Source organism: Pristis pectinata, chromosome 22 (assembly GCF_009764475.1).
Source record: "Pristis pectinata isolate sPriPec2 chromosome 22, sPriPec2.1.pri, whole genome shotgun sequence".
NCBI lineage: Eukaryota > Metazoa > Chordata > Chondrichthyes > Rhinopristiformes > Pristidae > Pristis > Pristis pectinata.
Window position 1 is genome coordinate 8369098 of NC_067426.1, and position 27279 is coordinate 8396376.

Consider the following 27279-nt stretch of genomic DNA (forward strand, 5'->3'; position numbering starts at 1 on the left):
AACTGCGAGGGGGCCCATTCCAGTGCGGTAGTTCCGCTCATGGTTGCGGGCTGTTGCTGCGTTCCCGGCGGCACGTAGCCTCCCGAGGAGAGCTGGTGGGGAGTCCGTGCGATAGAGGAGGGTGGGCGGATAAAACTAAGCCAACTCGTTCAATGCAGCCGGGGAGGAGTGAGGGTGCGGATGGATTGCGGCTGGAGTTAGGACCGCAGAACTGATGGCGTCTGATGTAAGGCAGCGCAAGATCCCACGGAACGGGGAGGGGGACCGAAGTCCGGCCCCATCGCCAGCGAAGCCCGGTATAGGGCTGGCGAAGAGCGGCCGCTGGGGGCTGCTGCCGTGGCTGGGACTCGGGCTGGTGATCCTGGGCATCGGAGGATGGAAACACTACACCGATTACCAGCGAGCGAAGCAAGTGAGAGAAACTAACACGCCCGCCCGCTGCGGTGTTTATTTCACTTTTAACCGGGGAAGGGAGCCGTTTTACTGGTGAAAGCACTGGAGTTAAATAAAACCTGACGGATTGGGTGAACTGGAGGGAGGATGTGGGGCATTTGGAGCTGAATTTTGTGCAAAGATCCACGTAAATGCCCCTGCTGGAAGGGCACTCCCGGTGAAGACCCCCTGTCCCTCCCTTCCCACACACACACACACACAAGCCGTGTTTTTATTATTAGATCACACGGAGTCTTTCTCTATTATGTCATCTACTTGAAACAACCATGAAAGTTGGGTTTTGCATTTAGTCCCGCTGGAACCAGTGGCAGTTAGGATCTTTCACCCACCAATTGACTCAGACTGCCAGTAAACTCAGAATCAGGTTTATTATCACTGATATATGACGTGAGATTGATTGTTTTGGGGCAGTGCAAGATTTAAAAATCTGTAAATTACTAAAGTAAATAAAGAGTGCAAAAATAAGGAATGATTAGGGTAGTGTTCATGGATTGTTCAGAAATCTGTTGGCAGAGGGGAAGAAGCTGTTCCTGAATCGTTGAGTGTGGGTCTTCAGGCTCCTGTACCTCCTCCCTGATGGTAGTAACGAGAAGAGGGCATGTCCCGGGGTGGTGAGGGAGGGTCCTTAATGATGGATGCCACCTTCTTGAGGCACCACCTCTTGAAGATGTCCTCGATGGTGGGGAGGGTTGTGTCCATGATGGAGCTGGCTGAGTCTACAACCCTCTGCAGTCTCTTGTGATCCTGTGCATTGGAGCCTCCATACCAGGCGGTGATGTAACCAGTCAGAATGCTCTCCACCGTACGTCTGTAGAAACTTGTAAGAGTCTTTGGTGACGTACCGAATCTCCTCAAACTCCTGACAAAGTAGAGTCAAACTCCTAACGAACCAACTCTTGATTTGAGTCTAAATCCTCCCCATTACAGCCCTCATCTTTCACCTCTGTAACATTGCCTGTCTATTCCCCCTTTCAGCACCATAGGAGGGAATGGGGGGTTGTCACTATGCAGAAGGACAGTAAACAAGGACATTAATAAAATTACAGAGTGGGCAAGTAATTGGCAGATACAATAGAGACTGCAGGTGCTGGAAATCTGGAGCAACACACACCAACTGCTGGAGGAACTCAGCGGGTCAGGCAGCATCTATGGAGGGAAATGGACAGTCGACGTTTCGGGTCAAGACCCTTTGTCTGGACTCGCTGGGAGCAGGTGTGGGGTCAGAGGAGGATGGCGAGGTGGTGGAAAGAGGACTCAGAGGAGTGAGGGGAGGACAAGGGGAAGGGGGAAGCGTGAGAGACCAGGGGTGAGTGGGGAGGGTGCTGCTGAAGTAATTGGCAGATGCAGTTCCACACAGATAAACGTGAGGCAGCCATTTTGGCTGGAAGGTGTAAGTCTAGTTTGGAAGTAGGAACAGAGAGATCTAGTACAAATATAACAATCACTTACATTTGTGCCTGACGTTAGCAAGGCCGAAAACAAAGCAAAGGGATTGATTCTGGAGGAACAGATCTGAAAAGTTCTGGGTCACTTTTCTCTTGGGGAAAGATCGCTGTGGGTTAACCTAATACTGCAGAGGTCTTTAAAATTATGACGGGTTTGGATGGAGTGGATGCAGAGAGAAGGTGTCCATCTGCGGGGAGGAGCTGAACTGGAGCTGGTAAGGAATTCAGAACTCGTTTACTCAAAGAGTGGAGAGAGTTCGGAAGGGGTTGAGGTGAACAACACAAATGGATGTAATGGGAGGCTGGAGAAGCAGATAGGAGCGAAAGGAATGGAGGTTCGTGCTGATAGGTTTAGATGAGGAAAGATGGGGGAGGCTCACATGGCATGGGGGAGTGGATGGGCTGAATGGCCTATTGCTGTGCTGTAAATTCCATGTTATCTGCAGCTGACATCCTCGTCCATGCCTTTGTTACCTCTGGATGTGAGAATGGCTGACCTCCCAGATAGTTCACTCAATTAAACTCCCCGATACAATTCCCTTCCCCTCACACTTACTTTGAAACCACTAATCCCAACCCAACACAGTCTCTTCCCACCCCCAATCCTTCTGCACCCACCAGCCAGACTCTTGAGGCTGTACCCTACCTCAGGCCAAATCACCACCAACCCTGCACTGGTCTGAAGTCTCCGTTGTGTGTGTTACCCCAGATGAGGGACTGGGGGGAGGCAGAAGAGCAGAGAGATGTAACAAATCCACTTGTTGGAAATTGCTACCCAACTGGTCAGTGTTGGGGAAGGTTTCTTGTTTGAGAACTAGATGTGACTGTGACAGCTATTGTTGGAAACTGGGTGGGGATGGAAAATCAGACACACAAATCCTGAGTTAATGTTTTAGGTCCGAGACACTTCGTCAGATCCTGCATTGCCAGACCTGAAACATTAACCTGCTTCTCTCTCCACAGATGCTGCTTGACCTGAACGCAGCTTTTTATGTTTTTATTTCAGATTTTCAGTGTCTTTTATTTTTGTATAATCCTTGTGTAGCTGAGTAACAGGAAAAAAAATGTAGAGGAATTCTCGCACAAAATTTTACTGCAAAATATTTAATGCTATTTATTAAGTTGAGTGTTTTTGATCAGCTGTTTAGTATTTAACCAAATACTTATTTTTATAGGAAAATGCTCTGAGGTCACTTGGCAATGAAGGCTTGTTCTTGTTTTCCTCATTTGACCTTAACAGCGACTTGTACCTCAGTCCAGAAGAATTTAAGCCTCTAGCTGAAAAACTAACAGGTACAGTATGGTGTCTTTATAGTGGGGACCCACCTATACAATAAGGATTGTTCAGCATTTAAATATGTGACATTTAATGGCACGTGATAAAAGCCAAATAAATATATCCTTTTATGCTTGCTTATCGTTTGATACAAAAAAATCTGACTTGAATCCAGCCCAAGATAGCACTTTAATCAGTTAATTGTGCAAGTGCAAAGGCGATTCACCCAGATGTTACAGCAACAAACAATCTGCTGGAGGAACTCAGCGGGTTGAACAGCATCTATAGGAGGAAAGGAATTGTCGAAACGCTGCGTCAGGGTTTCGACCCGAAACATTGACAATTCCTTTCCTCCCACAGACGCTGCTCGACCCGCTGAGTTCCTCCAGCAGATTGTTTGTTGCTCCAGATTCCAGCATCTGCAGTCTCTTGTGTCTTCACCCAGATGTTGCCTGGATTGGAGGACTTTAGTTATGGGGCAAGATTGGGCCGGCTGGGATTGTTTTCGTTGGAGTGAAGGAGCCTGATAGGGGTATATAAAACTATGAGAGGCATAGTTAGGATAATCAGAATCTTTTTCGCATTGGTAGGGAAATCAAAAACAACAGGGCTTAGGTTGAAGGTGAGAGGAAGCGGATCTGAGAAGTACCTTTTCTTTACACAAAGAGTAGGTGAAATCTGGAATGCGCTGCTAGCGGTGTAGAGTCAGATACAGTCATTACGTTTAAGAGGCTTTTAGACACTTGAAGAGGCCAGGCATAGAGGGATAGGATGCTAATGATTGCAAATGGTAGATGGGCTGAAAGGTCAGCATGTATGTGGTGGGCCGAAGGACCCGTTTCTGTGCTGTACGACTGTGATTCTGTGTGTTTTGTCTGTGTGCAGGAATGAGCCAAGCCCCTGACTACGACAGTGACGCAGAGACTGATCCCAATGCAGAGATGTTGACGATTGAAGCTGCGTTCCAGCCTCTCATCCTGGAAACCATGACAAAGAGCAAAGATGGATTCCTTGGAGTGAGTGGACTTCGCTTCCCACTTTTTGTTCAGGTGTTCTGATTGTGGTCTTGTATTTTGCCAGAAAGCACCTGTCTGGAAGTCATTCCCATTAGGGACACAAGTAGGAATATTTGTGCCGTGTTCTCGGACTCTCAACTTTACCTCAGTTATTCTGCCATTGTCACCTTAGCATTTCTTTTTGCTCTGCTTCAGCTTGCACTGCTGTCTTTGCACCGTTCTGTTTTGCGCTTGTCATTGTATTTATTATTACCGTGTACACTGTTTACAAGGAATTTCATTACACCCGGTGTATATGACAATAAACTAATCTGGTATAGAATAATGTTAATGAAATTATCATGGAATAATGATAATAAAATAATTTACTGAGATACGGTGAAAAACTTAGTTTTGCAAGCCATCCATACAGACCAAAAACATAAGTACTTTGAGGTAGTACAAGAGAAAAGCAATAACAGAATGCAGAATAAAGTGTTACAGTTACAGAGAAAGTGCAGTGCAGGCAGACAATAAGGTGCAAGGCCATGACGAGGTAGATTGTGAGGTCAAGAGTTCATCTTCAATGTACAAGAGGTCTGTTCAAGAGTCTTGGGACAAAGTGATAGAAGCTGTCCTTGAGCTTGGTGATTTGAAGCTTTGTGTTTCAAGCTCTTGTATCTTCTGCCCGAAGGGAGGGGGGAGAAGTGAGAATGTCCGGGGTGGGAGGGGTCTTTGATTATGCTGGCTACTTTACCAAGGCAGCCAGCATAATCTATTTTCGTGAGTTTAGAATCACAAAGGGTAATCTCATTGAAATGCGTAACATTCTTAAAGCGCTTCACGATATAGATGCAGAGTTGGTGTTTATCCTGGTTGGACTGTCCAGAACAAGAGGTTTCAATCAGAAAATAAGGCGTCAGTTATTCAGGACAGAGATGAGAAGTTTTTTTTCCCATCCAGAGTATGGTGACTTTTTAGGTTCATCAACCCAAGTGGACTGTCAAGGCTCAATCACCCAGAATATTCAAGGAAAACATCAACAGATTTCTAGATGTTAAGGGACTTTATTGAACGACAGAGAAGGCACGAGGCCAAAAGGCTTACTTCTGTATCTGCTTCTTACATTGCTGTGCTGTTTGAGAAGTCTCCCACTGGGACCGTCCAAAATGACAACCAGGCCCTTCAGGAGCGGAGGGTGGGAGACACTTCTACACACTGAGGTTGATAGGAATTCGGAACCACTTCCTTCTGTAGGCATTCGATGCTGGGCCATTGTCAGTTTTAAATCTCTGAATAATTTTTTGTTAGTTAATGGTATCGAGGGATATGAGGATAGACAGGTACGTGGAGGTAGCTCTCAAATCACCCTTGATATTGAGCGGCTAACTTCCTCCTATTCAGATGGTTATTGGAATTTAGGATTAACCCTACGTTACCTGTAGATCAAAACACACTATCGCACAGTAGAACAACTTCATGCAGAGCCAAACCACAAATCTAATTTGATTTCAATCGTATGCTTTATAGCAACAAATATACTTATTAAATATTAAATCATCCTCTGAGCTGGGCCAGTGTTTAGAAAAAAATTATATGCTCACTGTCACGCTGCTTTTCATGCGATCTTGTTTTGTGCAAAGTGGCTGCTATTTTTACTTTATTACAACAATAACTATTCTTCAGCAGTCGTACTTTGGAACATTCAGTGGTTGTGAAAGACACTTCATAAATACCAAGTATTTTAGAGATGTATACAATACTCATCAACTGCTTAAGAGCATTACTTGAACATTCAAAGCTTGAAAGATTCTCCTTTTTTTATACTCTTTAACTTCCTAGAACCATTGATCATTTGTACTTAATTGGACATTCAATGATCCTCATTAGAGTAAATGAACCATTTTGTAATGGTGTTCTGTTGGAATTGCTAATGAAGATATAATGTGTGATCCGAGGTGATTTAATATTGAGGCCAATAACTAGAGGATGTAGAGTTCATTGGGTGGAAGGATTAGAAGGTAGCTTGGGGAACAAAGAATTGCTCCATAGTTAGCTGGGGTCGGGCACTCGCTGTTGTAAGGGATGGTGGAGACAAGTTGTGGTTATGTTTAAGAAGTGCTCAGATGAGCTTTGGAGACCCCTAACCTACAAGGCTAAAGGCCAAGAGCTGGGAAGTGAAATTGTATAGTCCAATCATAGACTGGTGGTGGTGTACATTTCTATGTCCATAACATATAGGAGCAGATTAGGCCATTCAGCCCACTGAATCTGCTCTGCCATTCAATCATGGTTGATTTTTTCACCCCCACTCTCCCACCTTCTCCCCCTCACCAATCAAGAACCTATCAACCTCTGCCTTAAATACACCCAATGACATGGCCTCTACAGCCCTGCATGGCAACAAATTCCACAGATTCCCCATCCTCTGTCGGAAGGAGTTCCTCCTCAGTTTTAAAGGGACATCTGTTTATACTGAGGCCGTGCCCTCAGATCCTAGACTCTCCTACTAATGGGAACATCCTCTCCATGTCCACTCTATCCAGCACTTTCAATATCTGGCAGGTTTCAATGAGATCTCCCCTCATCCTTCTGAACTCCAAGTACAGGCCCAGAGATGTCAGACGCTCCTCATGTGTTAAGCCTTTCATTTCTAATTTAATATAACAGCAGTATTGAATTGATTTAAAAATTACCTGCCTATTTTACCAGACATTTGCCACACACAAGTGGATCCTTAGGTTAACATAGTCTCGGACAACGTGATAGTTAATGAAACAAGGTTAAAAGAAAATCTACTACCATGATTGAAGAAACTTTAGTTTTGCAGTGACTTAGGATTGAATAGGTAATCCATTTTGCATTTAGTGGTAGAAAAATATAGGACAACTTAATTGAACCTGAACGAGCTGTTATTTTAATAGATTAGCAGCAAACTTTGCATTTTATTATAAATAAATAAATACGTGGTAAGGTAGCAGCAGTGTTTCCACTGTTGTTTGCAAGCACTGAAAGGAATGGTTCAAAGATCACACATATTTCCTTGTGTTTTAGGTTTCCCATGGTTCTCTGTCAGGACTGAGGAACTGGAAAACAGCAGAAATGTCCTCTGGTGTGTTCAGTACCAGCCTGTTCAAAGCCTTCCTTCCTCTTAAGAATAAACTAGAGCTGGGAGAGACGTGGTGGATCATCCCCAGTGAGCTTTCCATCTTCACAGGATACCTCTCGAACAATAGATTTTACCCTCCTGCGCCACAAGGGAGAGAGGTATGTAATGGCTTTTTCTCTGCTGCTGCTTCCTCCCTCCGCACCCCTCCCACACCACCCTTCTACAGTCGTGTAACCTGCAAGGTGACAAAGAACCGAGTTATTTAAGCTGTATGATGACGCGTCTATAGTTACAGCCAGTGTCCCATTGGGTAGCTCTCTGCAATGATTCAAACTAAATTCAGCTCAGTTAACAGATGAAGAAACGTGCTCGACACAGGACTGGCAGTGAGGATAGGGCTCTCCTCCAGATGTGGGTACGTTCTCACTGAAATGGTATGGTTTAAAAGTACTTTCATCTCTTCAGTATTAAAACTCTTTCAAGGTCATCCTTCAGCCTCAGACTGTTTCTGCTTTTAGTAGTGTAATGATTCCGAGGAGCTTTCATTCCGGGAAGAAGGCAGAGGTGGTAATTCCATTCTGCTTGTGACCCGTGGCACCGGCAGAAATGGGGTGGATTGTGAAGCGCAAGTTTCCTCCTGCGCTGCAGTTTGAATGTTTGTAATTTTCTGGCCTGTTTGTAGCCAGTCAGAGGTGCTGGCTTGAGCTCTTGGCTTTCCTTCCTGCCTGGTAGGGACATGGGGCAACTGTTGATATTTACAAAACACACATCATGCAAAGAAACTTGGAGGAATGGGTTTGAATCTCAAACCTGGGAGATGGCTGTTTCCCAAGTTCCTCTGTTATTGTAGGTCAGAAGTAAAGCATCAAATTATTTTGCAAACTGAAATGGTAGTTTTCTGAAAATTGGGGTCAATCTGTTGAGCAGAAATTGGTATCTATTAACGTGCCTCAGTACTCACCAACTCAGTTACTGGGCTGGCTTACCTCTCAGGGAGAAGACGTGGGTTCAGATCCCACTTGATCGTATAAATCTAAATTCACAAGCAACTGCATTAGTGAGGGAATGCTACATTGCCAGTGATGTCATCTTTTAGATGAGAACCTCAACCAAGGCCTTGTTGTCCACTTTGTCAGGTGGATGTGGGAGATCCCTCAGCACTGTTTAAGGAAATTTTGAGAGTTTTCCCTGCTCTCCTGACCGACATCAATAAAACAGATTGTTCATTAATACATTGCTGCTTGTGGGATCTTGCTGTATGTCATTTGGCCTTGTTATTTCTTGCTTTAAAGCAAAGACTATGCTTCGAAAGCTTCATTAGCTGTAAAGACTTTTCACTTCTACATTCCAGGGGTTGAACTATCTAATACTAGGGGGTGTGCATTTGAGCTGAGGGGGGGTAAATTCAAAGATGTGTGGGGCAAGTTTTTTTTTACACAGAGAGTGGAGGGTGCTTGGAATGCGCTGCCAAGAGTGGTGGTGGAGGCAATTATGATAGATGTGTTTAAGAGGCTCTTAGATAGGCACATGAATGTGCAGAGAATGGAGGGATATGGACATTGTGTAGGCAGAAGGGACTAACTTAGTAGGCCTTTAATTACTAGTTTAATTTGTTCAGCACAACATTCACCACAGCATTCTATGTAAAGTGTTTTGGAACCTCCTGAAATACTTAAAATCAACCCTTAGATAAAAGTTCTGTGTGTGTGTGTGTGTGTGTGTGTGTGTGTGTGTGTGTGTGTGTGTGTGTGTGTGTGTGTGTGTGTGTGTGTGTGTGTGTGTGTGTGTGTGTGTGTGTGTGTGTGTGTGTGTGTGTGTGTGTGTGTGTGTGTGTTGATGAGCCAGGGCTTGTGCACATCTCTTGAACATGTCTCCTTTTTAAGCAGGTCCTTATTCATAAACTGCTCAGCATGTTTCACCCACGGCCCTTTGTGAAGACCAGATTTGCTCCACAGGGAGCGGTGGCCTGTATCCGAGCCGTCAGTGACTTCTATTACGACGTAGTGTTTCGGTGGGTATAATTCCTCCGTCGGTTCCACAAGTTGTTTTGCTGTGTTCAGGTGTGAGCAAAGTCCGCTTGGGTATTTTGAAACGTTGAGGCACCTTGGGGGATACGTGGGTGGCAGAGCAGCGCAGCTGATGGAGCTGCTGCCTCACAGCTCCAGTGACCTGGGTTCAATCCTGACCTCCGATGCTGTCTGTGTGGAGATTGCACATTTCTCCCCGTGACCGTGTGGGTTTCCTCCGGGTGCTCCGGTTTCCTCCCACTTCCCAAAGACGTGTGCGTTGGTAGGTTGATTGCCCATAGTGTATAGGTGAGTGGTAGAGGGATGAGTTGATGGGAACGTGGGAAGAATAAAATAGGGTTGGTGTCAATGGGTGCTCGCTGGTCAGTGTGAGCTCAGCGGACTGAAGAGGCTTGTTTCCCCGCTGTAAGACCGTATGACTCTATTGTTGAAGTCAGTCCTACCTTTAAACAACAGTGTAAATCAGTCGCTGACTCCACCCCCCCTCCCTCACTTCTATCCCCATTGATGTGGAAAAGATCCCAAATGAGCTGCTGCAGTATCAAAATCTACAGCAGTAATTTTACGCTTTCATTGTTGGGATACTTTGGGCAAGAATTCATTACAACTTCTTATATATGCATTGGTTTTACTCACCAACCTTTAACTGATCTACAGTGTGATTTAATTTCAGCCCAAGTAAGAGTTACACAGAAGTTTAGCATCTTTCTCCATATTTTAAAATGATTGTATTGTTTTAGCGCAAGAACAGTGAAGGCAGTGCATAGGAAATCGCAGACTTGGGAAGTGTTTGGGATGTCGAACAGGCCTTTAGTTTGCTAATTGCTGAACACTGGAAATAGGGGAAATAGTGATTAACCTGGGCACAAACTGCAGTATTTAGCTGAGGTTAGGGTTAGAATAAAACACGATAAATACAACTGGTCCCTGAGAAGTATTCCGGAGTGTCTGCCTGGATTTGTGACTAAGGATCTTTGATTATAAATGCAGCAGTATTCTACTCTTAAGGCAGCTTGTTGTGAATCCTTGCCCTGCTTTGGGATACAGCCCTCTCCTAATAAGCATTGAGCAAAATTTCACCATCTTAAAAGATAACTGCAGAATACAGAATTAAAGGCCTATTCAAATGTCAAATTAAAACCCAACCCAACTGCTGCCAATTCCAGCCTGAGAACTTGTAATCTTTTTCCATTCCCAACCCAGAAGCTTTTGATCAAGAACAATGTGCAGTGATACTCGGCAAGTTATTCTGACCCGGATAAAATACTGAGCCACACATGCACAAAGTTCAACACACACAAAATGCTGGAGGAACTCAGCGGGTCAGGCAGCATCTGTGGAGGGAAATAAACAGTCGACATTTCGGGCTGAGACCCTTCATCAGGAGTGGAAAGGAAGAGGGCAGGAGCCAGAATAAGAAGGTCAGGGGGGGGGAGGAGCACACGCAGGCAGGTGATAGGTGAGTCCAGGTGAGAGGGGAAGGTAGGGGAGGGGGATGAAAGGGAGTGGTGTCAGAAGCTGAGAGGTGATAGGTAAAAGAGGCAAAGGGCTGAAGAAGGAATCTGATAGGAGAGGGCAGTGGACCATGGAATAAGGGAAGGAGGTGGGGAATAGATGGGCAGATCATGAGGGTGAGGGAGGGGAAAGAAAAGGGGTGAGAGGGCCACAGGAATGAGGGAAGACAAAGCAGCGGGGGGAAGGGCAGGGGGTTACCAGAAATTGATGTTGAGGCCGTCAGGTTGGAGGCTACCAAGGCGGAATATGAGGTGTTGTTCCTCCAACCTGCATCTGCCCTCAACGTGGCAGTAGAGGAGGCCATAGATAGACATGTTGGTATGGGAGTGGGATGTGGAATTGAAGTGGGTGACCACTGGGAGATTTTCGCTTTTGCAGTGGACAGAACGAAGGTGCTCGACGAAGTGGTCACCCAACCTGCGTCGGGTCTCACAAATATACAGGAGGCCACACCAGATGCAATAAAGTTAGTTTAGAGTCTGTTTGCTTGCAGGGCAGGAATTAAGCTTTATTGCACCCTTAGCTCACTTAAACTTTAATTGGAATTGGTTTATTATTGTCACATGTACCGAGGTACAGTGAAAAACTTGCATACTATTCATACAGATCAATTCATTACACAGTGCATCGAACTAGTACAAGGTAAAACAATAACAGAATGCAGAATAAAGTGTTACAGTTACAGAGAAAGTGCAGTGCAGGTAGACAGTAAGGTGCATGGTCACAACGAGGTAGATTGTGAGGTCAAGAGTCCATCTTATCGTACTAGGGGACTATTCAATGGTCTTATAACAGTGGGATAGAAGCTGTCCTTGAGCCTGGTGACTTTCAGGCTTTTGTATCTTCTGCCTGATGGAAGGCGGGAGAAGGGAGAATGTAACACGGCTTAAGATTTTCAGTGTATTTTACTGTGGGGTCCAGCTTATAAACAACTTAAGTTCATGTAAATTGTAAAGATTTCCTTTAATTGTGATGGAGCGGGTTGGATTAGTTACAGTACTTGGGATTTCTGCTGTCAACTGTGCACATGTAGAAATCCCCCAGTTGATGTCAGTTTCAAGGATTAATGAGAGTTTGTGCTGGCGGCTTTGCAACGCTTGGCTCTGTATCTAATGAGTGGTGGTCATCAGTCTGACAGACCGAGAGTTGTGTTTGTGTTTCAGGATCCATGGAGAATTCCAGTTGAACGAGCCTCCAGATTTTCCCTTCTGGTTCACACCAGGACAGTTCACTGGACATGTCATCCTCTCCAAAGATGCATCGCACGTTCGAGACTTCTGGATGTATGTTCCCAATGGCAGGTTGGTATAATTTTTCTTTCATTTTGGGTGATTATTTTCTGTTGTCATTTCATTGTTTTTTGGTGAGGTCCTCTGGTCTCGGGGTAGAAACTGTGGCTTTAATGTCCACGAGTACATAACCCAGGTGGACCCTTCTGAGTGGCCATCGGCTGCCTCCTTTGGAACAAAATGTTAAGCAGAACCGTACCTGCCCTCTCAGCTGGATGTCACAGGTCCTGTTACTGAAGAGGAGCTGGAGTCCTGGCTGATGTACATCCCTCAGCAACTATCACCAAAGCAGGTTAAGTAGTCATTTGTGGAATCTTCCTGTGTGCAGCTTGGCTTCCCTCTGTGGCAACAGTTCAGATCAGAGGTCATTCATCAGCTCTGAAGACACTTGATATAAATCCAGGGCTCCCCTTTCTGTTAGTGGGTTCCAGCACGGCCACTTGGGGTGGTTCTGAAGCAATAAGCTGTCAAGATGTTTTCATTCTGGAGATGGGGAAGATTTGCACAGGGGAGAGATCCCATAGCACGTACTGGAAGTAAACCCCCATTATCTGGAACGCCAGCTCATTTTTGTTTCTTTCATCCAAAATGTCGTCCTCTCTGGGCCGGGGCATTTCCTGGGGGGTTTGGGAGTTTGGGAGCCCTCTCGCCTCCTGGTCCGAGATGATAGGCTCAAGTCTCACCCCAGAGGTGGCCTGAGTACTCCAGTGCAAAGCGAAGACGGTCGTGCACCGTCGTTCAGATGGGACGTTTTATGCCCCCTCAAGTGGACGTAAAAGATCCCATGGCCCCGTATATCGAAGAGCAGAGATGATTATCCCTGGGATTTTGGCCATTACATATCCCTCATTCAACAAGATGGAAAGATTATTTGGTCATTTTCATGTCGCTCTGTGTGGGGTCTTGCTGTGTGCAAATTGTGTGTTCCTACATGACAGCAAGCAGTACTCTTCAAAAGTACATCATTTGTCGTCACGCGGCACGGACACAGGCCATTCAGCCCACAACATCCATGCTGAGCAGTAGGCATTAATCCCATCTCCCCACACTTGGCCTGTAGCCTCCTGTGCCTAGCGAATTTGTGTAGGATTGTGCAGGAACTGAAATAACCTTTTGTTGGACATTTATACACAAACCCATGTGCATCCTTCATGTCTTTAATCGTTAAGGGGGAGGTGGGATGTGCGTACACCTGATTGGCTATAAAGTGCTCTCTAAAGACGTGAAAGTTGCTATACAGTAAAGCTGACAGTGCAATACCCCAGGTCTGGCAGATTTTCCCAACCCTGGGATATTATTCCTATTGATACCCCCAGCATACTTTTAATTCCCTTTTAATTTGATTTTAAAGGGATCACAGGGAATAGACTCTGGTGAGCCATTGGGATTCCCAAACAATGGGCTCATAGATTATCAGAGTTTTCCTGCTGGCCTTTATCCGGCTTTTCCCCCTTTTCCTGGTTTTATTCCATCTATCGGTCATTTCTGCGTGACTGGCGACGCTGCTGCCCAGTGCTGGCCCCTGCTGCGGTAACTAGACTCGGTGAAGATGTAGGAGTGGGTGACAATAAATAAGGAAGGGAGCTGTCAAGACACTGGCCCTTGGCAGCGAGCAGTGCAGTTGGCAATGTGAACTTGCTGATTCTCAGGTTTGTTAAGCTCCTGCTGCTCCCTGGGCTCCTCAGTAATTACTGGGTCCCTGTGAGTTCAGCAATGTTGCCTGCTCTTCATGCTGCTCTTCCCACTTCTTCCAAAGTCTGGAGAATGTACAAGTTGGACTCATTCTCAGGATAAGCTGTCGATCATTCGCGACTGAGGTGAGGAGGTTCATCTTCAGTCAGAGGTTTGTGAATCTGTGGAATTCTCTGTCATAAACCCCAACTTCAACATTCTATTTAAGCTCCGTTTTTACCAAGTAGTGGGAGTGAGCCTTACCCTGTTGATCTTGCCAGTGCTTGTTGGGAGTGTAGGGGTGGGACTGTCCCATTCCTAAAACCCTTGTCGGTAGACTGCACGGTGAGATCTTGCATGATCGATAAGATTTCTTTATTAGTCACGTGTACGTCGAAAGACACAGTGAAATGCACCTTTGCGTAGAGTGTCCTGGGGGCAGCCCGCAAGTGTCGCCACGCTTCCGGCGCCAACATAGCACGCCCACAACTTCCCAACCCGTCCGTCTTTGGAATGTGGGAGGAAACCGGAGCACCCGGAGGAAACCCACGAAGACACGGGGAGAACATACAAACTCCTTACAGACAGCGGCGGGATTTGAACCTGGGTCGCTGGCGCTGTAATAGCATTACACTAACCACTACACTACCGTGCCTGCCCTCGAGAGTACCAGATGATTGCATTATTATCTTTCATTAGTGAATAGAATGATTACAGGGATCTCCCTGACACACGGAGGGATTGGCTGGGAAAGTGGATGAGCTACGGGGTCAGCAGTGACCTGGCTGATTGGTGGAGTAGCTCAGGGACTCGCTCCTTTTAGTGTGACTTGTTCACAGAGGGAGGAAGGCGAAAGGTGGGGAACTACAGTTCAGCCCTTTGCCTCTTCTACCTATCACCTCTCAGTTTATTACATCTTCTCCCCCTCTTCCACCCATCTACCTTCCCCCTCTCACCTGGTCTCGCCTATCACCTGGACTCACGCCTGCGTGTGCTCCTCCCCCTCCCCCCACCTTCTTATTCTGGCTTCTGCCCTCTTCCTTTCCAGTCCTGATGAAGGGTCTCAGTCCAAAACGTCGACTGTTTAGTTACCTCCATAGATGCTGCCTGACCTGCTGAGTTCCTCCAGCACTTTTTGTGTATTGGTCCAGATACATCCAGCATCTACAGAATCTCTTGTGTGTTAGCATCTTACAAACAATAGAGATTAAACTAGGGTCAATAATCAATAGGAGAAATAGCTAATAATTTAGGAAGGCTTAATATAATCAAACCATGTCAACATGATTTCATCAAAGGCAAATCAAGTTCTTCAAGGATGTAACAAGCGGAGTAGATAGAAGGAAACCTGTAGGTGTAGAGTATTTGAACTTCCAAAAGGCATCTGACAAGGTGCACAAGTTAAAAGCTCATGGTATTGATGAAGTGTGCCAGCATGAATTGAAAACTGGTTGTCGCATGGAAAACAGAGTTGGAATAAATGGGTCCTCTTCAGGCAGGAGGGAGGTAACTAGTGGAGTACCCCAAAGATCAGTTCTTGGCCCTCAGTTACATACTGTGTATGTTAATAACCTGGAGTAGGGGGCAGAATGTCTTCAACTTTGCCAGTGACATAAAACTGAGTGGAAGGGGAGGCTATGATGAGGATATTGTGACTCTGCAATGTGATGTGGATAGGTTGAGTGAGTGGGCGAAAACCTGGCAAATGGCAAATTCACTGTAGGAAAGTGAGCTCACGCACTTCAGTAAGAGGAATCAAAAGGTGGATTATAATCTACGTGGAAAGAGACTGCAAATGAGTGAAGTGCAGAGGGATCTAGATGTTCAAGGACATGAATCACAAAACGTTAGCAGGCTGGTGCAGCAAGAGGACAAATGGCATATTGGCCTTTATTGCAAAGAGGTTGGCGTGTAGAAATGGGGAAGCTTTGTTACGGATGTACAGGGTGTTGGTGAGGCCGTAGCTGGAACACTGCACACTGTTCTGGTCCGCTTACGTGAAGGACGAAGTGGAAGCCGTCCAGTGGAGGGTCACCAGGGTTATTCCTGGAATGAGAGGGTTGTCCTGTCGAGAGAGGACAAACGGGTTGGGTTTGTATCCCTTGGAGTTTAGAAGAATGATATTATTGTAACGTGTCAAATCCTGAGGGGGCTGACGGGGTGGTGTTGAGATGTTTTCACTACTGGGAGAATCTCAAACCAGAGAACATGGTCATTTACGACTAAGGTATGTCGAAGTTTCTTCTCGCAGAGGGTGGTGAATCTCTGGAAATCTCTGCCCAAGGGACCAGTGGAGGCTCTCTCATGAGAAATGTTTAGAGTGATAAGCTTTGAAAGATGGGGGATTGAGGGTTGTGGGGAACTACACAGAAGAAAGGGGTAGATCAGCCATGGTTATATTGAATAGTGGGACAGGCTTGAGGGGCCGAGTGGCCTACTCCTGCTCCTGTTCTGAGAGATTACAAGAGGTTTTTCTCTGCTATGTAGCTTCCCAGCTGGGTCTGACGGTCTTAGCCAGAGTTTGGGGTTGAGGTATTTTTGGTGGATTATCATTCGTCTGGGAGAGGAAGTTGTCCAGGATTCTAGATGTGTTCACAATACTGTCTCCTCTTCCCGGAACAATTCTGTGCTGAGTTAAGAACACTCTGGTTAAGTTACTCTGATCAATCGCAGAGTCCGTTCAGTTGTTCCAGTTAAAACGATTTTGGGGTCTGATGACTCTCTTTCCCAAGGTATGTCGGGATTTTCACCATTCACCAACAGTACAGCTTAACACAGCTCTGCAAAGGCCAGTGAGCCAGTGACAGCTTGTGTTTGTGACCCCAACCAGATCTCTGAACGTGGACATGGAGTGGCTGTACGGGACAGGCAACAGTGGCAACATGGAAGTGGACATCGGTTACCTGCCACAGGTTTGTTCTCATTTCCAGCTCCGGTAAACGGTTCGATGGAGTAAATGAGGTTGGGATTTTTTTATATTGGAATGTAGGAGAATGAAAGTTTCCAGTGCTTTCAGAAAGTTGGCACTGGAAATGAAGGGCTACATGTCCTCCAGCGATCTGGAGTTCAGTGGTTCCATGAAACTGACATTCATTCCATGAATGCAGGGGGGGGGGGGGGGGGAGCAGTGGGGAGAATGTGTTGCACTTTTAAAGTTTGTTTGTAGATATGTGACCTAGGTGTGTGCATCTTTACCTGGAAAACAACGTTTAAAAGTGTCTTTTGGAGAAATGAACGTTATTTCTAAATAACGAGTTCAGCAGCGTGACCTTCCCATTGCTGGTCATAAACACGTTTCTCAGCACTCCGAATAACATCCGGTTTTCCCAATGGATTAGGAGGGATCTTTACCCAGGAGAAGCTGGCCTCATCCTTCACTCTGCATCATTCCGGACGGTGAGGGAGGGACTGTACCACACAGTCCGAAACTCGAGTCAAGCGTGCAGTGAGATGATTGGGGACGATGGAGATCTTTGCAGGATCGAGGGTCTCAGTGGTTGGATTATCTTCTCTTGTAGTTGGGGAGTGGAATGATCTCTAATCGATCTCCCTGACACCATCTGTGTGTGTGAGCCGAGCCTCTGCTGGCTTCGAGCTGTTCCATACAACAATGTTAGTGGTTGTCACTAATGATCTGGTTAATATTGCAAAGGTCCAGAAATCCTGGATAAGAGTGACAATCTGCGGACACGTGACTTGAAAGTAACAGCATTGTGTCTGGTAGCAAAACAAACACATTGTCACAATCAGGAGCACCTTGTGTTGCCTCAGATGTCTGCCCTTTCTCCTAAGTGCCTGTCCCCCTCTCCTCCATTTAGATGGAACTCAAGGCTGCAGGTCCGTCTATTCCGAGTGTTATCCTCGATGAGAATGGGAACGTAATCGACAGCACTGACCCTTCGGGGGAGCCCATTCAATTTGTTTTCGAGGAGATTGTCTGGCAGTCAGAAATCAGTTTTGAAGAGGCTGCCAAGAAGCTGGAGACAACTCTGTATCCGTTTAAAAAGGTAATTGGGAATAGAACTGGACACTTCTCGACTTGTGGCGGTTCCCATTGTCTCAGCCATTCAGCCGATGGGGAGAGCAGAGCTGATTCTCATTAGATTATTTCTTTTCAAGGTTTCCTACCTTCCTTTCACTGAAGCCTTTGAGCGGGCCAAGGCAGAAGACAAGCTCGTGCATTCCATATTACTTTGGGGTGCACTTGATGACCAGTCCTGCTGAGGTAAGTTGCAGCCTTCAGTCTGTGCATTCTGAAATGGAGCCTGCAGTCTGGCTCACTGACCATAGCTGGTCTTCATTGTTAATCTTTAGTTGTCATTGAGCAATGGGGATTCCTGCTCCTGAGGGCTTGTTTGGAAGGTGGACGAAAGTTTGCCTCAGCTACCGTGAGATTGTTCAGAGTCCAATCTCAATCAACTAAGAGCCCACACTATATCCAGCCCTCAACTGGATAGAGTCAGAGAGTCATACAACCTGGAAACAGGCCCTTCGGCCCAACTGGTCCATACTGACCAAGATGCCCATCTAAGCAGTCCCATTTGCACACATTTAGCCCGTACCATTCCTGTCCAAGTGCATTTTAAATGTTGGCTTAGACGCTTGCTTTAGACAATGTTTTAGATGTCGGCTTGTGCTCTGAGCTTAAGCCGCTGACTGTTGCCGCTCTGAGTTTGGCTCAGGATGGGGAAATTTGTTCCAGATCGGTCCAGGTTGTACTCAGAGGAGGGAATTATTACAATGCAAAATGCTGCATTTTGCAGCGCCAGCATTTCTCACCCTGGTGATTGCAACCCATCCTGACAGAAACTATTTTGAAACTTTGGTTTGGGCTTGTCCGTGTGGTTTGGATTGTGAGGCAGGATTGCAGCCAATGTCAGTCCTGCTCTGTACCTCAAATCCAAAGCGCACTCCCGCTAAGCACTGAGCAACTGATCAGAAACACAGAATGTCAGGGATACTGAGCAGGTCAGGCAGCATCTGTGGAGAGAGAAACAGTTAGTGCTTCTGTCGATGATCCTCAGTCAGAGCCAGAAAAGTGAGGAAGCAACTGCAGAGAGAGGGCCTGAGATGGAGAGAACAAAGAGGATGCCTGTGATTGGCTGTTGGTCAGGTGACACAATTGCCTTCCAGCGGTCGGGGGAAATTGTACCTGATGCACCTGTTCAAGAACTGACCGATTTGTGTTGAGGCAGAGGGGTTGATGATGGGACTTGCTGTCCCTTGCCTGAGGGATGATATTGACTGGTGCCACCTGATCCTCACCTTGCCCAAGTGTCAACAGGGCCAGTTGCAACTGAGCGTTGGGCAGTGTCCGTGGTAACGGAGGGGGACAGGACAGTGGCCTTGGTCTTGGGAGAGCGCAGATTATCTGCTCCCTAACTTGGGCTGGGTTTGTGAGGCTGCTGTAGGAAGGTTTAGAGTAAAGGTTCTGTTCTATATTATCTGTGGGGAGAAATTCTGCAGGTCCGTACATTCAGTTCACATCACAGCTCGTTGCCTTTGTGAGGCTGAATTTCTGCTTTTGTATTTTGTGTAAAACGAGCTTTCCTCTTGTTGAAGCACTGTTGGTCGTCACTCGCTTTAATAAACTGAACACCCTCTTCATTTCTCTTTGCTCGTGCAGGCTCAGGGCGGACTCTGCGAGAGACAGTTCTCGAGAGTTCGCCCGTCCTCTCACTGCTGAATGAGAGTTTTGTCAGCAGCTGGTCGCTGGTCAAGGAGCTGGAGGCTCTCCAGGTAAAGGGATGGCGAAGCGGGAATAATGAGGGATCGGTTTGAACCAATAACCAGCCGGCTTAAACAGATTAGATTTCTAACTGGGACAGTCGTAGGAAATATTTTAATTTAGAGAATGATTAGGGTGTGATTTGATTTAACCACTGTGTGTTTGGAAGCTGCCAGATTAAATTCAGAAGTGGGGAAAATGTTTAAAGTTTTTATTATCGATGAATGGTGTGGGGGTGTCACAGCAAGGCCAGCATTTAGTGCTGACCCCTAATTGCCCCTTGAGAAGTCAGTCGTAGGCTGTTGCTTTGAAGAAGTGCAGATCAAATAACAGAGTATGAAGGAAGAATGGAAAGGGGATTTCAATGGGTACTTGCTCACTGAGGCACAGAAGGAGGCCATTCAGCTGATTGGGTCTATGCTAGCTCTCAGCAATCTCATCAGTCCCATTTGCCCTCCTTATTTCCCTGTGGCCATTATTACTTATTCCTCTCTCACATGCACTCCCATTCCCCTTTGGCTATCTGTCACTTACCTACACTAAGGGGTAATTTACAGCAGCCAATTCACCCACCAGCACGCCTTTGGGATGTGGGAGGGAACCAGCACAGCCGCAGCAAACATGCAAACTCCACACAGACAGCACCGGAGGTGAAGATCGAACCCTGGGTCCCTGGACCTGTGAGGCAGTTGCACTGCTATCCACCGTGCCTCTGTGGGTAGCTCTGGTGGAGATAGCACAGACCAGTTAATGCAGAGCGGCCCTTACTGGAGGAAAGCAATTGTAATATCTAAATGGACTAAGTTATGACATCTCTGATTTAGCACGTTACTTTCAGGAGGGCGAAGGTGAAGATCGTGGTACTCGGACAAGCTTCTGGAGAGAAGTTGGTCGGGTACTCATTGGATTAATGAGTTATAAGCTGGTGAAAGTGTGAGGGTTTTCTGTCGCAGGTGAGCCAAAGAAAGGGGTGGAATCAGGCAATATGAGAGGTGGGACAGGCAATCCAGGTATAGTGGGAAGCTCGCTTGGGGCCAAACAACATCAAAGCTGTTTTAGTTTCAGACAGTTACCATGGAGATGGTGATTAGGGAACAGTTTGTGATGGAGACGGAAAGTAGTTTGAGTGAAGGTGCAGTTTAGCAAAGGCAAATGGCTTTGTTTAAATGGAAAATTCTATCCTAATGTGTTAACACACTGTCAAATTCCACTGAGAAGTTTCCCTCCTCACACAGTTGATATTTGACTAGACGGTTGGTGTGGGGGTCAAGGAATGGCTGGGTCCTTGTATGGTCATTCAATGTTTCTGAGTGCTCCCACACACACGTTGCTGATTCGATGTTCTCCTCCCCAGAGCAACCACGAGAATGAGGAACATGCCCGGTTAGCGAAGCTGCATTTAGAACACTATAACTTCCCTGTTGAGATGATCATAGCTTTACCAAATGGCATGGTGGTAAGTTCTGTAACCTGTTGTGGTCAGTTGAAACCAGCTGGTACCTGTCCATATTACTGACTGATTTAGATCCCAGGACCAATTGTATCTCGTTGTCTGAATGCACATTGCTTTTAAGGAACAAATATCTAAACATTTAAGTTAGTTGCTGAGCTGTTTGCAATTCCAGCAGTGGAAAACTTAACTAAGTTTTATTGTGATGTCCGTTCCTGGTGTGGCTGTTACGTCCAGTTTGGTGTTGGTGATGGGACTGAAAATAATTCTAAGGAAGGTGCCACTTAAACTGAGCAAATGGTTCTGTTTAAATCACATCAACGTTTCAGACAGACGTGTTAACACCCTGTTGGCTCGCAACAAGCACGTGTCCGAGGTCACCAGAGGTTGAAATATGATCAGTTCCTTTGTTGCAAATCCATCCCTCTACACTCCCCTCGTAAGCCCCTTTGCTAAAGATACAAAAGCCTGAAAGTGAGAACCGCCGGGCTCAGGGACAGTTTCTACCTGCTGTTATAAGACTATTGGCATAATTTTAAGGTGATTGGAGGAAGATACAAGAGGGATGTCAGGGGTAAGTTGTTTTTTACACAGAGTGGTGGGTACATGGAACGATGGAACGCACTGCCGGCAGAAGTTGTGGGGGCAGATACATTAGGGACATTTAAGGGACTCTTTGATAAACACATGAATGATAGAGAAATAGAGAGCTATGTGGGAGGGAAGGGTTAGATAGATATTAGAGCAGGATAAAATGTTGGCACAACATTGTGGGCCGAAGGGCCTGTACTGTGCTGTAGTGTTCTATGTTCTATTGAATGGTTCCCTAGTATGCTAAGATCTCTTGACCTCACAATCTACCGTGTTATGACCTTGCTGTCTACCTGCACTGCACTTTCTCTGTAACACTTTATTCTATAGTCTGTTATTGTTTTACCTTGTACTACCTCAATGCACTGTTGTAATGAAATGATCTATATGGACAGTATGCAAGACAAGTTTTTCACTGTACCTCGGTACATGTGGCAATAATAAACCAATTTACCAATTTGCTGGCAGTCCTGTCTTGCCTGAGAATGCATCCATGAACCCTCTGGAGTTTAGCAGAATGAGAGGTGATCTAATTGAAAAGTCTACAACCAGGGATCACAGCTTCAACTGAGGGCAGCCATTCAGAACAGGATGAACACTTATTCATTCATAATTATGTACATACATTTAAGGGTACTTTGGGATTTCTGAGGTTAGGTGGGAGGTGCCTAGTGCAGAATGTAGGAAGCTGTACAGATCAGTGGTTAAATGACTGGCTTCTGTCTCCAGGGTTTAAAACTGCCCTGTGTAATTGGCCAGTACTAACGTTGCTTACCACCTTAAAATGTAGGAAGGAATGAGCTTTAGTTTATAGAACTGACTAAACATTTTCCATTTCAGAGGTGTTCCTGTTCTGACTGGCCACCTGATTGGGAGTGATGTCTTGTGGTTATTTGCATTTGGTTAGTGACTTGTGATTGCTATTAACAGGTTCACCACATCAATGCAAACTATTTCCTGGATGTCACTTCAATGAAGCAGGACGAGATGGACAAAGGCCTCTTTGTCTCCTCGCGGTTCGAGGACCCTTCCACTGCAGCTTACGTCCAATTTCTGAAGGAAGGGCTGGAAATGGCCAAGCAGTTTGTACCGTCCTAACTAAGAGAAATGCATCAGAATGAAGCTCAGATTGATCACGCTGCTCCTTCCCTACAGGCCTTGATGCATGGTCACTAACCATTTACCCAGGGAACCCAGTTATCTGGGCTTCAGAGAACCGAGGAAATGGACTACATATGTTGCTGAGGTCTGTATGTGAACAGAGGTGTGGTATATGTTGGAATGTTCCTCTGCTGCACCACATCCTTGTAAGGTGATGAATCAATCAGTTGTTCTGTGTAAATATTGCTGGGAGAAATTTTAAGTGAGAAAGCAAATGATTTGAGATGTTGATTTAGGAACTCTCTCTGTCCCATTAATAGTCATCAGAGGATGAGAAAATTTTATCTCAACACTTACAGTAATTAGGATTATTTCAGGAATATTATTTTACATTTCCACTTCATTTTCTTATAAAATTTGAGTGCTGGCAGGCTCCAGAGCCTTGTGAAGCATGTCTATGAATTTCATACTTGCAACATGATAACCTTAATGTGTCTCGCTCCTTGTTTTCACTTCCAGCAGTGCTGCCGATGTCCAGTTACTGAATTAGTTCCTGGGTGGGAGTTGCCACCACTTCCCATTCCCTTCTGTGGAACTTTCTTCCTTACTCCCAGGGTTAGCCAGGTCGTTGACTGATGATGCTTGATTTGTTGCCTCCCTGTCATCCCAGGTCCATAGATTTGACTAATGACCTGGCTGAAGCCCTGTTACAATTTCAGGTCTCATGACCTTATTCCCTGTTTGAGAAGATCGTGCTCTTCCACTTGTGAAGATTCAGCCCATTCTGCAGTGCCTTCTAGCATGGCAGCAGAGGGGAGGAGGGCAAGACTTGAGAGAGGATCAAACACATGGTCTCAAATATTAGATTTGCTTAAAAGAGAGACTTTCTAACCTGACCACTTCTTAAAGATTCAGATAAGTAGCAACAATGCAAAAGTAACTGAATTGAGGTACAGGATCTGAATGTCTCCATGAATAAAGCAGAAACGAGGTACAGGGTTGGCTGTGCAGTCTGTGCTCATGGGTTATTACAAACCCTTCATTCTGTTTGATGCAAAATCATAAAATTTAACAGCACGGAACTGCCCATCATTATTGTCTAGGCTTTCTGAAAAGAACCATTGTTTCTCTTTTACAATTGTCTAATATTTACCAACTTTTTTTTAAATATCCTGTTTTGTAGTCAGTATTTCTTGTAGGGCATCACGTGATTGAACATCCCTTTGTGCAAGTATTATTTCTCAGAGCCTCTTCCTTTTGATGCTGAGCTTCAGTTTATGGCCTCAAGTTAATTGACTGTTAGATCTGTTCATTTATCTCTTTACCGTCATAACTTTACACCTCTATTCAATTTATTCCAGTGAAGGCCTGTGATGATGCTTGCTGGTATGATTTTTTTTAAATGAGTCTGAATGTTTAAAATTGAGGACAAGTTGGAAAGTCTAAAATTGAGGTTTATTTGGTGGTGTGGGGGGGAAATGGGAGAAATAAGTCACTTTAAAAGGTCAGCAACAACACTTCACAGCAACATCCCTTGCCTATTATAAACAACTTGAAACAAACTCCATTGAATTGTGACTTAACTCTTGTGAACAGGAGCGTATATTTAAAATTCTGCACACTTTTCCAATTCAGCTTTATTGTGGATGTGAAGATTGGGTTTTTAATGCAGAAAATGAGCAGTCTTAGCATCAGAACCTCTTGCATTAACTTGCAAGCCTGGTTCAACTTAATCTTTATCTCTAATAAATCAAAATTATGAAGGGTTTTGCAAGAGTATATGAAGCCAAACTGTTAGAATCAGTAACCAGAGGACCGTGCATCTGAGGTAACTGGGAGAAAGGATGGGAAATCAGCAAAGTGCACCTAGGATAGATGTTTGAAAAGGCAAGGTTTGTTGGAAGTGGAACTAATTATACATCTTGCTGAAAGTGCTGGCAGCAATGCAATGGGCTGAATGGTCCTCAGTACTTCTATTAATTTGCACATAGTAGACCAAATGATGATTAGCTACACAAGACTTGCTTATGAACAGTAATCCTTCGGGTCGATTCGTCCCTCTTCAGAACTATAAGTTCATCCAGGTCACTTTCAACCTTCCTGGTAGTCCAATTATACTGCAATAATGTGGTTGTCCAGTCAAGTTCTACCAGTAGTCTACACCAGACCCAGATACGGGAGAGGAGAATCCAAGAGTTGGAGCAACACAGGAGCAGTCTCTCATGAATCCAAGAGATGGAGTGCTTTGAGAAGGAGTGAGCCAAAGTCCCAAGTCTTTCCTGAGCCTGTTTGTGCCTGGCCATTTCATATCTCATTGTGTCCCAAATGTCATTTTTGATGGAAATCTGAACTGATTTTTTTTAAATTTAAGCTAATCTGTACTAAATGCTTCCACCATTGCCCAAAGACTGCTCTGTAGCCACAGATGACAGACAGTATTTAAGTACATTAACACTTGCATCTACCTAGAGGTTAAGAGGCCTACTCCTGGATGTATGTTTACACTCAGTGCGGGCATCAATTCCTCTATCCTGATCCATTGGCATGTGCCAAATGGGATTTCATCATTGGGGAAGTGGGATTGGGTTTTCATAATGTGAGCATCAACTGGCTCCATACACGACCTAGACACAGCCCCTGCCAGTGTGGGTATATGAAAGGCAAAGTTATGACTCCGCCACCATCCTGGAACTTGCACAAATACAGAAGTACTGTCATGACCTTGTGCAACCTGACCAGATAGTTGAAATAAGGTAAATGTAACTGTGCCTCAAGGTTTTCTGTAGGTTGCTCCATGTGATATAAAACAGTTGTCGCTTCAACCTGGCTGTTCATTACTTTTTCTATGCAAAGGTTGCTTCGCTATTTAAAACTATTTTATCATGGCTACAAAATATTTATAGTCAGAAGTAGATAGGTTTGACATTTTTGTACTTGATTTGCATTTTATACATTGACAGCCCAGTGTTATTTTTATGCTAGTTATAACATGAAGTGCATCAAAGTGGCTGTGGGGAGAATCCAGACCTGGCCACCTAGAAGCAGAAGTCAAGGATGGCATGGGTTATTCTTTTTAAGAACTGCATTAATGAAGGCTCATCCCCAAAGCCTGCAAAAGGACTGGGTTCAGCCTGATGCCAGTGAGCTACTCTTCAGAAGGAACAGCCTGATGCCACCCTTGCTGAATAAATTAAAGTCAGAATCCAGAGGTCTTTCATTGTGGTTTCTTTTGTTCATTGATTTGCATTGTGTGGAGTCAAATGGAAGAAAACAAGATCAGCTAGGAATCATCCAAGTGTTATAGTAGCTAAAAGGTTGAGGTGCCCAAGTCCCATGACAGATTGACCAAGAGAGGCTCAATTTGAATTGAATGTAAAACTCATGTTACCACTGCCTTTTTTCCTGGATTTTATATCCTTGGGCAAGGACAGTACCTCCTCAGCAAAATGGCTACAGTCCCTCTCTTAAGCCATTTCTTGATAACTGGAGTAGCAGCAGCATCTCAACACAGTCTTTTAGGCTACCAAAACATGTACACTGGAAGGATCAATACTTGGCTCCTTTGAACTGCACTGAGCAGCTGTTCAGATTTATACATTAGTAGTTCAATCAGTATGCAGCTAGCAGATTTATACAATAAGTAACTATTTCTGCCATTCTAAGGTTGTACTTGCCTTAAATACAAAGTTATTGATTCATGGATAAAGATCCTGGTTTTGTTACTTGCAAACATTTTAATTTGGAAAACAATTTTTTTGGGATTGTTGAGTTGCTAGTATTTCAGTAAAGCAAGTTTAAACTACCAGTTGTTGGCAATGGACTCTGACATCTAAAAAATGTGCATATAGGGGGCAAGGTTCTTCACTCACATTTCTCCAGCTAGGACAGTGCAATAGTGTACATTGTTGTAGTACTTAATGCCAGAAGTTTACATTTCTGCAGTTTTGTCATGACTGCATTTCAGAACATTAAAGTCACCTACACATTTTAGATCCAATGCATTCCAGTGATATTTATGATTACAATAAGGTATTTACTATGAACTCATTGGCATCACTACAGATACACACATGATAATCCTTACATTAATTTTCAGTAGCAGCAGGAGATTAAGGCTGTGTAATAAACATGGAACACCATTCCTGTAACAAAGTGTACAGATGCACAGTGATAAGTCAGTAGCAAAGTGCAAGTCAGTAAACTTGCTCATCCCCATGCTTTGCTTGGATTATATCAATACTATATGAGCAGATTTTCACATATTCTAGAAGTATGCCAGTGCTTCACTATTTAAAACTACAGCCACCTTCACTTTGGCAGTGCAAAACCATCTTTCTAGGTACACTGGGGGAAAAGGTTCAGAGAGCCCTGAGCTACTAGAGACAAGGTTTCCACCTCACATACTAAGAGTTAACTTGTCACTTTCTAGGTGCAAACTTCCTCACTAAATCAATATACCCAGCTGCAGACACAATACCACACCCTATATGAAGTGGGAATGGCAGGTCATGTCCCTTTTTAACTGAATCAGCCCACAAGTGAGAACATGAATCTTGTATTATTTCCTGCAGCACCCCCCTCCCTCCCAGGTGCTTCATGCAAGCAGTAGTCATCAGCTGGTAGAAACAG

At 45.0% G+C, this 27279-nt stretch overlaps 1 protein-coding gene across 2 annotated transcripts; it reads left to right on the forward strand.

Moving 5' to 3' along the window:
- On the forward strand, positions 1–27256 carry selenon (selenoprotein N). Of its 2 annotated transcripts, none has more exons than XM_052036085.1 (12): positions 1–412; positions 3074–3191; positions 4060–4190; positions 7224–7436; positions 9165–9289; positions 11984–12121; positions 16611–16692; positions 17599–17787; positions 17900–18005; positions 19407–19519; positions 20863–20964; positions 22480–27256. In XM_052036085.1, the coding sequence occupies exons 1-12, from the start codon at positions 215–217 to the stop codon at positions 22645–22647; spliced, it is 1683 nt and encodes a 560-aa protein (XP_051892045.1). In that variant the 5' UTR covers positions 1–214; the 3' UTR covers positions 22648–27256. The 2 variants fall into 2 exon arrangements, with proteins under 2 accessions (XP_051892045.1, XP_051892046.1); XM_052036086.1 differs by having other exon boundaries at positions 240–408; positions 22480–22662.
- The last annotated feature ends 23 nt before the right edge of the window (positions 27257–27279 follow it).